The sequence below is a fragment of the Typopeltis vanoorti genome, chromosome 26, assembly GCF_054136105.1.
Source record: "Typopeltis vanoorti isolate ZY-2024b chromosome 26, IOZ_Tvanoo_1.0, whole genome shotgun sequence".
Lineage (NCBI taxonomy): Eukaryota > Metazoa > Arthropoda > Arachnida > Uropygi > Thelyphonidae > Typopeltis > Typopeltis vanoorti.
Genome location: NC_143574.1, coordinates 15,898,297 through 15,914,472, shown reverse-complemented (window position 1 = coordinate 15,914,472; position 16,176 = coordinate 15,898,297). Strand labels below are relative to the sequence as shown.

The following is a 16,176-nucleotide window of genomic DNA, read 5'->3' as shown; positions in this document are numbered from 1 at the left end:
ATTAATGATTTTTAAGGACTAAAATGAGGTCTGAGAAATAAATCAATATATGTTTATGTATTTCTAATTATTTACCCCTTAGCCCACCAACTGATGCTTAAAAGTGCTATATAGGTGAGTTTTAAAAAATGCATTTTAATAGATGTTTATCTTAATATTTAATTTTTAGCAAACTGATTTTTTATTTGTAACTATCTAATGTTTATAGCATCCAGAAGGATGACAGAACATAAATGAAAGGAAATGACAATGAAATTATTAAATGGAAAAAACATGCAATTTTTATTAGTAGCAAAATTTTGAGCCTAGTAGGGCTATCTAATGTGCAATGATATGCTACAATATGTCAAAAGAAACAAAATACGATAAAAAAGTATTATTATTATTCGACACCTCCAGGGAGTCCAAAGACTCATCGAGGGAGGGCACCTGCTCTACAACTCTGTCTCCGCCACTCAATCCACCAACTGACCACAACTACACCAACGCTATCTACCGCCACCCACCACCACTAGTATTTCCAAGGACAATCACAAACATCCATGTGAGATGGGATTCGAATCCACAACCTTTTGGCTGGAGAGCGGATATGCTAACCACTCTGCCAACCAGGCCAGCAAGTAACTATATTTCATTTTTTATTTTAACTTTCACTGAATTTCACTGCCTTGATGAATGCTTTAATATAGGTACATATGTTGACATACTTAGGAAAATTAAAGACACTAACTTAAACTAATGTGAAATAAATTTATTAGCTATAAAAATTTCACCTACATATCATAGGCAAATATTACTATATCATTTTAATGCAAATTCTTGATTATTATATTACTGTAATTTTTTTTTAAATCACTGAGAATTTTACTGTCTGTCTGTTGTCCTATTAACACTATAGTGTGTTTTTGAAAATGATTCTTTTAGAGTAATTTTATATTGTGTTCCATTATCAATGTACTTAAGATGCCTATGATACACAGGCAAAAATTTTACAGCTAATAAATTTATTTCTTAGTTGACAAGTGTTTTATCTTTAATTGCCTTGATAAATAGTAAGCAATTGTCAACCTAATAGATAAGTTATAAAGTAGCTCCATAGCACAACGGGAAGAACAACAGGACAATGCACTTGTCAACTGGAAAAGAGCCAAGTTCCATTTTTATCATGATAAGAGGAATCTTTATATAGGCTTTTTAAAATGAAGTTGTGTTAGTTAATCTCATATGGAGGCAGAAGGGTCTTCCACCCCCACCCCCACCCCCGAAACTTGGTTTTTTACCTCCTACATGAAGGAGGTAAAAACCCTCCTATATGTAGATCTATAAGAGTTTGTCTCATATAGACAAACTGTCTAGAAAATATGCAATTAAGAGACAAAAATACTTTAGCTGCTGGTAGTTGCTCAGATGCATGGTAGAGTGCCCTTCTGTGATGAATGCTTGGAGGTGTCGTGTAACAACAGTGATAATTTTCTATGCAGATAGGTCTCAATAATTGTATTGTACAATTCAAAATAAACAGAATATAGTAAAATGAGTGTTAATAGATACTAGACAATTTTCAGCCTAGAAGGCTATCTTCTGTGCAACGACAGGTGACAATAAGCCAAATTAAACAGAATATAATAAAGAGTGACTGTATTATGCTGTTTATTTGAACTTACTTTAACTACAATACTTACGGTGACCATATTTTTTGGGAAAAATAAAGGACAAATCAAAAATTGTTTCATATTAAAAAAAAAAAAGCAGGTTGCGTTTATTTATTTCACTAAAACTAAAAAGCTTTATAACATTTATTATAAAATATAAGCATATTCATAGCATTTTAAACAATCATATTATTGCTTAAAAAAATTTAATTTTGATACTTTTCGCAAGAATGAACTTTCTTAATAAATCAGGTTTGTGTTTTAAAAATTCATAAAACTGTATACAATTCATGTCAAAGTTGCATTTGGTATAAATGCATGCTTTCAATGTTTCAATTTTTAATTGGTTTTTTCCACTGGTCCACATATTCTTCACTAATGAAAATATTTGTTCAGTGGGGACATTAGATCCAGGAAGACATAAGCAAAATTCAATGATTTTTAAAATGTTTTTAAAATATACGTGTTTATCTGTGAAATATTTAAAAATTTCAACCCATCTATGTTGGCAGGACTTGTCATTTTGTCGCCAATCTTCGATCTTTTCACTGATGACATAACTTTTAATACACGAAACTTCATCAAATAGTTCGCCATCATTTATATTTAAGTTCCAGTGACTGGAAATGAACAAAATGCTTTCCTTGATCTTCGCCCACAGAGGGATTTTTCATAGTAGGACAGTTTCGTGTTTCTATGGGCCGTGTGCTGCACGCCAATATTCAATTTACTATTTCAATTCACAAAATAAAGGACGAAATGGCCATTTTAGAAAAAAAATAAATCTAAAGGACATAGCAGTGAATTAAAGGACTGTCCCCGTAAATAAAGGACGTATGGTCACCATAACTATACTATATCGTTGCACAAGAGACAGCCTTGATAGTATCTATCAAGGCTGTCTCTTGTGCAACGATAGGCCAAAATTTTGTCCTAAAAAAAAAATAATAATAAATAAATAAAAATAAGTTTTATCTGTTTGATCATTTCATTATTAACAGCTATAGCTGCTAATATATTCATATTCTTTTCCTTTTATAACAATTTTCCATCATGCAAATCAAATATCCCGGCAGAAATTTTGCCCAAATGCAAATGAGAAAATTCATTTTCAATAAAATGTCACAATGAAGATTCTGATATGTTTGTAGTAAATTTTCAATCATTTTTCAGTGTAACTTCAAAATGTTTATGAATCTTCAATGGAACTTATGCCATGATAATGTTCATTAGACATACATATTCACAAGAATATAGTAATTTTATTACTGCAAATTTTATTACGAATTAAATAATGTATTTTAATAAATAAGTGCTAGTTTTAACAATCAGTAAATTACTACTTTCATCCTGAAGGACATATCATATAGAACGTACAGAACACTAACGATGTACAAACATTCAGATAAGATCAATATTTTAAGTTTCAACAGATCAGTTGTTGCTAAGAGTGTAGATGTGCTATATGTTGTACCATTGTCATTCATATGTAGTATTGTAGTAATGCACCAATTAGTGAAGTAGTACTCTTCATTCCTCAAAAGGTCCAAAGCAGATTGGAGGAGTATGAGGAGTAAGCAAGCAAAAGAGTTGGGAATAGTAGTAGGAACAAATGGCATGACTGGGAACAAGAAGAATGTAAGATTAGACATGAGGAGGTTGATGAGAAGGATAAAAGATAATAGTGTGATAGGAAAGGTAGTCAATGTGTTACCTAGATATGACAGTGATGATAATGAAGGAGAAAGCAAGAATAATAATAATAATTTCATATTGGAGGCTTAATGGATTGTATACAGAGCTCAGAAAAAGGATTAAAACAGAATTTAATGCTTCCTATATATTTCGTCTCAGTAAATGAGACATCTTCAGGGATTACAAAAAAACTAATGTAACATCAAAAACAAATAACACACAATACGCCCAACCACGTGGGTGACACTAAAGTCCTATCTAGGTGGAGCGCCCTCTAAGGGCGGTTGTAGGTGGCCTGGAATGTAAAGTGGGACCTCTGGTGATAAGCGTTTTCCAAATCTTAAGAAGCTTAATGCAACTGCATTTATTAAGATTTGGTTGATTTTTGAGAGCTGCTGATTCTAAGAATAGTCTCTCTCTCTTTTGAATTTGCTGTGGTGGAACATGGTGGTTTTTTCCATGAGATCCTATGGGTTGTATCCAAGACATAGGATCTCATGCGTTTGCAGATGTATAACTTATGTTACTCCAGGCGGATAGTGGCTGATCTGCCTGTCTGTCCAAAGTACACCAGTTTACATGAACATGGTACTTTATAGACTCCAGGTACTGAGAGAGGAGGGAGCTGATCTTTTGTAGAGCGGATAAGGGCAGCAAGTTTGCGGTGGGGCTTAAATGCTGTGTGCAGGTTGTACTTTTTTAAAATCTTGGCTATTTTTTTCGGATGTGCCAAGGATGTAGGGTATGGTGATGGCATTTCTAACTTTCTTTCTTTCTTCTAATTTTTGTACATCGTTAGTGTTTTCTACATTCTATATGATATGTCCTTCAGGATAAAAGCCACTATCCAACTGGAGGAACACAAGTCATACATCCACAAGCACAACTATGGTCAGTCAGGCTTGGCTGACCATGTCTTGGATACAACCCACAGGATTTCATAGGAAAAAACCACCATGCTCCACCACGTCAAATTCAAAAAGGAGAGACTATTCTTAGAATCAGCAGCAGCTCTCAGGAATCAACCAAATCTCAACAAATATGGTTGCATTAAGCTTCCTATGATTTGGGAAACGCTTATCAACAGAGGTCCCACTTTACATTCCAGGCCACCTACAACCACCCTTAGAGGGCGCTCCACCTAGATAGGACTTTAGTGTCACCCATGTGGTTGGACTTAGTATTGTGTGTTATTTGTTTTTGATGTTACATTAGTTTTTTTGTAATCCCTGAAGATGTCTCATTTACTGAGACGAAATATATAGGAAGTATTAAATTCTGTTTTAATCCTTTCTGAGTGCTGTATACAATCCATTAAGCCTCCAATATTATGTCCTCAGAGCACTTAAGCCTCTACACACGAATAATAATAATAATTATTATTATCTGAGACCTCTAGGGAGTCAAGGACTCATCAAGAGAGGCTATCAATTACCCAAACCATCTGTCATACCTTCCCTTAAATTCATTCACACTTGTTGCACTCACTATCCATAAATGCAGGCGATATTATACTCCCAAACAGATCTAATACAAGTCTCCAGGATTCTCTAACTAAATTGAATAACAGCTATAACAAATTTGGCATGAAAATCAGAAATTGGAACCCAAAGGCATCTGTTCAACTTAATGACATTATTACAGACTCCATTAACATCAAAAGAGGAGTAAAGCAAGGATGTGTGCTCTCACTTTTCCTTTTTAACATATACTCAGAAGCCATATTTAAAAAAATTTTAAAAGGAAGGGAAGAAGGAATTAATGTAAATGGTGAAATCATCAGTAATATCTGATATATTGATAACATAGCTCTCTCCTGGCTGACAATATTCAAGATCTTCAAAATCTTCTTGAAATACTGAATGAAGAGAGTGAAAAAATGGGATTAAGAATAAATATCACCAAAACTAAATCATGGGCATAAGCAAGAAACCAAAAGAAAAAAGAAAGAGTAGCAAAATTTAAATATCTTGGATGCTGGTTAAACGAAGAATGCAACCCAGAAATGGAAATAAAGATTAGAATTGAAATGGTAAGAATAAAGTTTCTCCTGTAATCAACAACGTAACTGCAATTTAAATTTAGACCACACATGGTTAAATGCTGTGTATGGTCTGTACTGCTGTATGGTGCAGAAACTTAGATCTCGAAGACAACATTGATAAAAATACTTGAAACCTTTGAGATGTGGTTATACAGACGAATGTTAAAAATCCCATGGACAGCAAAAACGTCCAATCAAGAAGTATCAGAACTAATGGGGAAATTGTGTGAACTTTTAGATATCATAAAAAAGAAGAAAAACTGTGTATCTTGGTCACCTACTTCGTAATGAAAAGTATAAGATACTTCAATTGATTACAAAAAGGAAGATAAATGGAAGAGGACAAGGAATATGAAGAAGATCTTCACTGGCAGACATCAGACAGTGAACTGGCATGAGCTCTGAGGGGCTGTTCAGAGTGGCTGAGGATTGCTCAAAATTTGCCAAGGTGGTCACCGACCTCCAATAAGAGATGGCACTCAAAGAAGAATGGAATGAATATTGATAGGTGCACCAATTATCAAAATAATGTCTGGATGTGCACTATGATACTACTAGTAGCATTCATAACAGAAGATACATCACCAGGGCTTGAAAAAAAAAGCACCTGTCTGCTTGTCCATGATAAGTGAAAATGGTTGCTTAAAAAAAGTTTCAGTTCAATCATCAATTTTATTTACATAATGCCAATTCTCTGGCATGTTGGCCGAAACCAGCTAATTGCAACATTTTTTTTTGTATTTTTTACCTTCTTTATTGCACCTGTTGGGACATACTAGTCATTAGAAATGTTTGTAATGATCAGCATGTCTCCAAGAAGTGGAACAGCTAGCTACTTTTCGAATCTGTGTTCCTTTCCTTTGACTTACCAGTGTTGAAGAGATTATTTGCATCCTAGCAAGATGACATAAAATTTCTTCCCTCTACACTCTTTCAGTGACATATCAATTCTTAATCATCATCATCATCAAATTCCTGCTATGTACCCTCAAGGGGTGTACAGGATATGATAGTACTACATGAAAAAATTACATCATTACTAACTTCCTATCTACAATTTTCCTCCAAATCAGTCTGTTACTTGTCAAGACGCCAACATTATCAGATCTTATATTTCTATCATCTAAGGCACTTTGTACCGTATCAATCCACCTATATCTTGGTCTTCCTCTGGGTCGTTTTCCAGCCAACCTGGCAGAGAACACTTGTTTTGCTAATCTTTCCTCTCCCATTCTATTTAAGTGACCATACCACCTGAGATTAGCTCTGCTAATGCATTCCTGGATGCTGACAATGTCAAGTTCTTTCCTAATATCCTCATTTTTAATATGATATTGCCATTGATGCCATCTGTTCATGCCTCTAATCTTTCTCAGGACTCTCATATCTGCGGTCTCTAGTCTTTGGTCAAGTGTTTTACTTCTGACCCAGCTCTCAGATCCATAAGTTAAAACTGGTTTGAACACCGTCTTGTATACAGCTAATTTAGTGTTCCGACTAATTTCTCTCTTATTCCATATGAATTTATTCAATTGACTTCCCACCATACCAGCTTTGCTGATTCTGTTGTCTATTTCTATATTTAATTTACCATCTTCAGTAAAAATTGTGCCTAAGTAGCTGAAATGTTTTACTTGTTCCACAGGTTCTCCATTCACAACACAGTTGACATTTTCAATGATTCTGCCTATTTTCATTGTCTTTGTCTTTTTATTGCTGACCTTCATACCATATCTATTACAACAGCTATTCAATTTAGTCAGAGAATCTTGCAGACTTGTAGCGGATTTATTTAAAAGTATAACATCATCCGCATAAAGCAAAGAGCTGACATTAATATCTCCAATTTTGATATCAGGTTTAATACCACTTTCCTTCATAATGTGATCCATATAGATAATGAATAACAGAGGGGATAATGTACATCCTTGTCTCACACCAGATTTAACATTAAACCATCTTCCTGTACTTCCTTCAATTTTAACTGCTGACTTACAACTCAAATAAAGACTAAGTATTGCTTGATATAATCCCCATTGACACCATATAACTGCAGCATATTGAAGAGCTTCTCTCTTGGCACCTTGTCATATGCCTTTTCCAAATCGACAAAACTTAAATACAGATCTTTGTTATATTCCCATGCTTTCTCGACTATTTGTCGTAAAGTGAAGATCTGATCCTGACAGTCTCTATTTGGCCTGAATCCAGCGTGTTTTTCGCCAAGCTTTTCTTCCACAATTCTTCTCAACCGTTTCTCAAGTATACTGGCATAGATCTTGCCAGGGACACTCAGTAGGGAAATACCTCTGTAATTCTCACATTCAGTTTTATTTCCCTTTTTATATATGGGTACTATGAGAGCTCTACTCCAATCATCGGGAATTCGTCCCTCTGTCCAGGCTTTCTGAACTATGCAGTGCAGCCACTGTAAGACTTTTATACCACCATACTTCAGCATTTCTGGTCGAATATCATCTACTCCTGCTGCCTTTCCACATTTCAAGCCTTTGATGGCTTTTTCTACTTCAAGTATGGATATGTATTCCTGACTGCATGCCTGGTCAGTGTTTTTTATCACTGTGCTGTCATGACTGCTTGTTTCATTTAGCAGTTTTTCAAAGTAATTACTCCATACTTCAAGGATATCTTTTTCTCCTGTTTTCATGTCACCTTTATCATCTCTAACTCCTTTTACAGCACTCTTTCCTCCATTCCTAAGCTTCTTCAACAACCTCCAGAATATTTTGCCACCTTCTTGATATTTATTTTCTATATTCTTGCCAAAGTCCTCCCATGACTTTTGTTTAGCTAGTTTTACACACTGTTTAGCTTTCTTACATTTGTCTCTGTATTCTGTAAGAGTAAAAGCTGACTTATTTGCCAGGAACTTTTGATATGCTTTCTTCTTTTCCTTCACTTCCTCTTAAACTTCCTGTGTCCACCAGGGAGTTCTGATTTTTTTATCCTTGCACACAACCTCACCACATGCCTCTCTGGCAGAATCAATCAATGTTTTCTTCAGAGTTTGCCACCGAATCTCCAAGGTTTGATTCCTGTTCTCAAACTCTTTCATTTTCTTTTCAATAATCTTTCTGTATTTTAGTCTACAGTTCACATCTTAGAGCTGCTCAACTTTTAATCGCTTTAAAACTTTCTTACATGTTATTCTTTTCAATATGAAATTCAATTTTATCTTGCTCAAGACTAAATAGTGATCACTTCCAATTTCAAATCCTCTGTACACTCTGGTGTCCTGCACCAGGGAGAAGACATCACTATCAACAATAACATAGTCTATGAGACTTTTCTTATTCCTAGCTTACTCTTTATTTCTTATTCCTTTTCAATTCTTAATGATAATGCTAAAAGATGCTTTTAAATCGGCTGTGAAAAAGCAGTTTTTTTGGTTTTTGTTGAATATTGTCAGATGAAAAACAACAAATAAGTGGAAAGGATATGCATGGATCTTTTTTATCCTTAAAAATACACTCGAGCATATGGCCAAATAACCAGCTAATCGCAACATTTTAACCTAAAATAAATGATCTGGACAAATTAGGTAATTGGCTTATTCTGTACTTAGTGATGGAATATGCAGAAAATTGGAAAGAGTAGACAATTAGGCAAGGATTACTACAGCCCCCCCCCCCCCCCAATATATAATTTCTTTAGAATGATTTAAAATGTTTTCAGAAAATCCACTAGATAGATATTATTATTATTATTGTTCCGGACAACTCCAAGGTGTCGACAGACTCATCGAGGGAAGCCCTAACATCATGTCAAGAACTACTATTCGACATTCACACAGTATATATCATACCTTGCCTTGAACTCATTCACGGTCGTAGCACCCACAACAGACTCTGGAAGCTTATTCCACTCATTCACTACTCTCCAAGTAAAAAACCTAGCTCTAACACCCTTGTCAACCACGCTCTTGCCCAGCTTCCATTCATGGCCCCTAGTCCTCCCACCACCAGTCATATTTTCAAAAATATCTTCTGGATCAATCTTATAAAAAACCCTTCAGTAATTTGAATGTCTCAATCATATCATCCCTCCTTTGCCTATCGACCAATTTCTGCAACCCACAAATCTTCAACCTATTCTCATAAGGTTCATTCCACAGACTATCATCTTGGTCACTCGTCTCTGGATCCTCTCCACTTCCTCCCCATCACGAAGAAACCCTGGTGCCCATAACTGGGCACAGTAGTCCAGATGGGGTCTTATCAAGGCTCGATACAGAGGAACAACAACTTGTTTGTCTTTGCATGTTAAAGTATTTTTCAGAAGCCAAGTGATTTGGTGAGCTGTTTTAGTCACTTTTGCAATGTGCCCCCTAATCTTCAATTCCCTATCCACCAACACTCCCAAATCCCTGGCCTCATCAATCTCCTGGAGTACGGTTCCATCAATGCGATATACTGCTGCTATTCTTTTCACTCCAAAGTGCATAACCTTACACTTTGGCACATTAAATTGACATTCATTTTTCCTAGCCCAGTCCTCCAAACTATCCAAATCATCCTGTAAAATTTTGACATCCTGTGCACTCATAATTGCTCTACCCAACTTTGCATCATCAGCAAACAAGTGAACACTTCCTCTCAAATCCTTTCCTATATCATTGATGAACAAATTGAAAAGCAGTGGTCCAAGAACAGAGCCCTGTGGCATTCCACTAGTCACAAGCCGTCTTTTAGACTCCACTCCTGAATAAGCCACTCTCTGGTATCTCTCCTTCAACCACCCTCCTATCCATCTAACCAACCCTATATCTATCCCCATCTGCTTCAGTTTACTGATTAGGGTTCTATGTGGAATCCTATCAAACGCCTTGGCAAGGTCCAGTAGTATTACTGTAAACCCATTACCCCTATCCAGTTCAGCCGTCACTGTGTTATAAAACGTGAGCAAGTTACTGAGGCATGATCTACCCTTCACAAAACCCCCATGCAATATCCCATTTTCATCTATCCAATCCTGTATTCTTTTCTTGACTAATTTCTCTAAGACCTTGATAATGATTCCTGATATGCTAATCAGTCGGTAATTTACAACAGTCTTGGAACCACCTTTATGCAGTGGAACTATTTTCCCCTCTTTCCACCCCCTCGGGACTAACCCAGACCCAAGACTCAAATTAAACAAAATGGTCAAGGGTACTGACAATTCTTTAGCTGCTTCTCGTACAACACAAGCTGGTATACCATCCAATCCCACAGATGTATTGACGTTGGGTTATGCAATAGACTACTCACCTCCACTTCATTCACCACAATTCCCGTATAATCTACTGGTACAAGAGCGTTTCTGCAATGTCACCACCTGGATGATATATTCTTGCGAAGTGCTCACTCAGTAACTCAACTATATCAACTGATTCAGTTACCTCCCTACCATCGGCATTCTTTAAAATCATTCTGCCATGTACATTTTTCCTTTTACTTGCTACATATCTAAAAAACTGTTTAGGATTCTCTTTAGCCTGCATGAAATGGATGACAGAGTACTTTAAAAGGAATCAAAGATGATAAAGGTGAGATGAAAACTGAAGATAAAGATATTCTAGGTGTATGAAGTAATTACTTTGAAAGGTTGCTAAATGGTAGAAAGCACTCAAACAAGATCAGGAATACATATCAATACTTGAAGTACAAAAAAGTCATCAAAAACCTGAAATGTGGAAATTCAGCTGGAGTAGATGATACATGACTAGAAATGCTCAAATATGGAAGTATAAAAGTTTTACTCTGGCTACACTGTGAATAATAATTCAAAATGATCAGATAGTCAAATTCTAGATGAATGGAGTATAGCTCTAAAAAGTTCCCATCTATAAAAAAGAGAAATAAAACTAAATGTGAGAATTACAGAAGAATGTCCCTACTGAGTGTTCCTGGTAAGATTTGTGCAATTATACTTGGGAAAAGGCTAAGAAAAATTGTGGAAGAGAAGAGTGGAGAAGAACAAGTTCGATTCAGGCCAAATAGAGGTTGTCAGGATCAAAGTTTCATTTTAAGACAAATAGATGAGAAATCTTGGGAATATAACTACAATGTATGTATATAAGTTTTGAAGATCTAGAAAAAGCATATGACAAGGTGTCAGGAGAAAAGCTGTTCATAATGTTACAGTTGTATAGTGCAGGTGGAACGTTATAATGAACAATACATAATCTATATTTGAGTTGGAGTTGTAAATCAACAGGTTAGAATTAAAGTAAGTACAGGAAGATGGTTTAATGTTAAATCAGGTGCAAGTAAGAATGCACATTATCTCTACTATTATTCACCATCTGGATGGATCGTATTTGAAAGAAAGTGGTATTAAACCTGATATCGAAATTGGAGATTTTAATCTCAGCTCTTTACTTTAAGCAGATCATATTATTCTTCTAACTAAATCAACATGTTTGCAGGATTCCTGCTATGAAAATCAGCAATAAAAAGACAGAGACAATGAAATTAGGCAGAACAATGAAAACATCAAGCATCCTGAATGGAGAAACTATAGAACAGGTAAAACATTTCAGCTATTTAGGCACAAATTTTAGTGACGATTACAGAATTAAATATGGAAATAAACAACAGAATGAGTAAAGCTGACATGTTAGGAAGTCAAATGAATAATTTTTTATGGATTAAGAGAGAAAGTAGTCGAAACACTAAACTAGCTATATACAAGACGGTGTTCAAACCTATTTTAACTTATGGATCTGACAGCTGGGTTAGAAATATAAACACTTGACTGGAGACTATAATAAATTACTGTAGTCTCCAGTTTTTATTGTAAATTATATTTAAGTATAATTTAACTATCATTCATTTATCTGTATATAATAATCTGAAAATTTACTAATTACCTTGGTTTGCTTTAATTAATCTTTTTCCAATATCAAGTGTAACAAGAGCAGTGCCATTAAGAACTATATCAACTATAGTTTTCCATGCATTAGATGAAAGTCGCTCAGTAGGAGAAATAAAGTTTCCTGCAGCATTATTAATAATAAGAGTTGGAAGGCCCAACTCAGATTCACACTTGTCAACAGCATCCTTAACAGAATCAGGATTTCTGACATCAGCAGAAATTGGAACTACCTATGCAAGAGATGTATTCAAGATTGAAAAATATAAGAAAGAAAATAAATTAACAGGCACATAACCTGTGAATTCTCCATAAATGATTACTATTATTATATGGGTATCATTATGAAGTCAGAAGACTCATCATGTGAGTCTTTATGCACATACAATACCTGTCATACCTTTCCTTAAACTAACACTGTCAGAGCACTGACAACTGATTCTGGCATCCATTCCACTAAGTAGCCACTCTCCGAGCAAAAAATCTAGTCTGCACACCCTTACTAAGCACATATTCTTACACAACTTTCAGGGATGACCTCTAGTACTCTGTCACATACTGAAAACAATTCGTTTGTGTCAATCTTAGAGAACTCCTTTAATAACTTATAAGTTTCAATCATATCCACCCTTTTCTGCCTATCAATTAAACTTTGCAATCCATGCACCTTCAGCCTATTCTCATAGGGAGCATTCCACAGACCTGTCACCAGCCTGGTCACCCATCTCTTAATCCTCTCTGTCATCTGCTGATCCCAAAGATGCCCAGATGATCAAATGATGTGGCCAAATCATAGCCTTATAAAGAAGGATAATAACCTCCCCATCTTTAATTGTCAGTATGTTTTTCGACATCCAAGTAATCCTCTGAGTTATTTTACCAACTTTTGTAAATGTCCTCTGAACTTCAACTCTCTGTCCACCATTACCCCAGCTCCCTAGTCTCATCAATTTCCTTCAATCCAGTACCACCAATGCGATACATACACATATCAGCCATTGAATAAGAAACCTTTATGCAGATGTATGTAAACACCACTTCCGCAGCATATATGTAAAATACTTCGTGTGTCAACACGTGCTCTAGGCAACTATTTAAATGCTGCTACTCAGTAATTATGAATAGTGTTGATCACAACTGGAAAAACAATGCATCTTTTGGAGTTTGATAAAGAGCTTATTGTGGGCACCCATCTGGCTGGAGCCACAATTTTGAAACTGGTTTTCAAAAGGTAAGAGATATCCTGACTGTTTAATCAGTGGAAAAATAATCTACATTGCCTGTCTAAGAGGTGTAACATTGGTCCTAAGACAGTCTGTCATATGAATGAGATCACCATCATCTAAGAAGGCTTGTACAGACAAACAGAACTTCCTATGTCCAGCAGTTGACCAAAGCATTTAATATTTCACTGAACAGGGAATTAAAGAGAATCAGTATTGGCAGTCAAATGCCTATATGAAAATCACTGATTTCTGTGAAGAACAGTAGTGTCAAGAACACACTGTGACTGGACACTGGAAAAAAGTCATATGGTCCAAAGGGTCATTGCACACCTTGTTCTGTACTGATGGTAGGCAGAGAGTTTGGTGGGAGCCTAACAAAGCAATGAACCCAGCTTGCTTTGTAAACACAACTCAAGGTTCTGTAGATAGTGTCACGGTGCGGGGAATGTTCTGTTGGTATAGAATGGGTCCTCTGATATCGCTGGAAGAGGTCGGGTGTCCTCCACGGAATATCTTAAAATTGTTGCAGATTAAGTCCATCCTGCAATGTTAACTTTTTGTCCAGCAGGTGATGATTGTTTCATGGATGACAGCAACTTCCACCATCTTCCCTGCCACCACAAAGCCTGAACCCATTGAGAATGTATGGGACATGTTAGAAAAATAGATCCAGGAGCAAAATCCTCTTCTGTCAAATCAGTAATGAATGAATGGCATGTTGTAGACACAGATGCAATCCAACACCTTGTGGAATCTTTTCCAAGCCCATATATGCTGTAATTCTGGCTAAAGGAGGTCCAATACGGTATTAAATAAAAGTTTTAATTCAGTGGCCGGCATGTGTAGTATGTAATCTTTTCAACCAGAATAGCATAACCTTGCATTTTGCAACATAAAATGGACAGTCATTATCCTTCACCCACAATGCCATTTATTTAAATTGCCCCACAGGATATCAACATCACCATTATCAACTATTGTCCTCCCCAGTTTTGCATCATCAGAGACTCTCCACCAGTCACCCTCATTCTACTAGATTCTATTCCACCACATACTACTCTCTGGTATCTGTCAGCCACTCCACTATCCATATTATGAGCTTCGTATCCATTCCCATTTGCTGCAATATATCTAGTAGTTTTCCCATGTGGTAATATGTCAAATGAATTTGCAAAGTCCAGCAATATCATGGTGCAGCCATTTCCCTTATCTAATTCTGCTGTTTGCTCTATTATAAAACATGAGTAAATTACTATGGGTTTAAAAATAAAGCACTTGATCAAAGACTAGATACTAACAGACATGAGAGTCTTGAGAAAAATTACAGGACTGAACAGATTGCATCAATGGCAGAATCATATTAAAAATGAAGATGATTAGGAAGGAATTTGATATTGTTAGCATTCAAGAATGTGGGAGTAGAGCTAATCTGAGGTGGTATGGCCTTAGTGATTTAGAAGAACAAAATGTTAAATACGGCAACATCAGAGTGCTGACAAGTAATAGACTACCGTGGAGAAAAATTGTTGATAGGAGATTAATAATAAAGTAAACTTAATCATGTATTGCTGTCATAGTAGCCTGAACACTCCTTGAGGGTTCATATCAGGAAATTGATGATGAATATGACTGATAGGACCTCCATCAGTGGCTTTAACAGGCACTTAGGTGCCCATAGTCTTCCAAGTATCCTTGGACTTCCCAACCGTAATACAAGGATAAGGCGGTCACCCCATGCCTCTAAGTATTCTTGTCTGTAAATTGCAAGTGTTCTACTGGCTGGTTTGTCTGTTTTGAGGGAAAACCAGTTTCTGGGAGAAAAATCCTTTACCTCTGTATGAGACTGGCAAACTCACCTTTAGTCGAACGTAACTGACAGGAATCAAACCCAGGTCTTTCTGACCAAAGGGCTTCGTCTATACTGACTGAGTTCTAAGCTTCGGAGACTCAAGGTATGATCTACCTTTTACAAAACCATGCTGTCCACCATACAATATCATATTCCTATCCACCTACTGCTGGATTTTTACCTTTAACCAAGTTTTCCAATATTTTAACCACCACTCCTGAGATATCAATTGGCCTCTAATTTGCTATTCATATCTTTGAGCCATCTTTATGTAACTATCTTATTTTCTTTACACTTCCTTGGAACCTTGACAGAGCTGAGCCTTAGATTAAACAACTTCATCAGAGGCATTGCCAATTTTCTTGCACTTTCATAGAGCACATGGGCTGACATGTCATCCAATTCCATTGCTATATTCACATTGATATTTTTCAATATGCTGAGCGCCTGTTCATTTACCCGAATTCTAAATCAGTCTCTGTCACATCAGCAACTGCAAAATTGCCAGCTAGACAATACATCTTTGCAAAATGATCACTCAGCAACTCCACTATTTCTTTTGCTTCTGTCACCTTCCTTCCATCAGCATCGATTAAATTCATTCTTCCTCTTACTTACTACATAACACAAAACTCTTAGATTTACTTTGATATACTCAGTTAATTTTCTCTGATAATCTGAATTAGTCTTTGTGACCATACTAGTCATCCTTCTTGCTTGAAATTTGTACTGCTCATGAGTATACTGATCACCTTTTTCTTTATATTCTTTCCAAAATGATCCTTTTTTGCAGCTGTTGCTTTATATCTCTACTTAACCCCAACTTGGTTTATC

At 36.0% G+C, this 16,176-nt stretch overlaps 1 protein-coding gene across 1 annotated transcript in view; it reads right to left on the bottom strand.

Moving 5' to 3' along the window:
- Window positions 1-16,176, bottom strand: part of LOC150092357 (2,4-dienoyl-CoA reductase [(3E)-enoyl-CoA-producing], mitochondrial-like) — a 102,346-nt gene that overhangs the window by 25,731 nt on the left and 60,439 nt on the right. Inside the window, exon 4 of the mRNA XM_090414880.1 lies at window positions 12,266-12,500. Coding sequence (XP_090271006.1) covers window positions 12,266-12,500 — 235 coding nt within the window. The remainder of the gene's footprint in view (window positions 1-12,265; window positions 12,501-16,176) is intronic.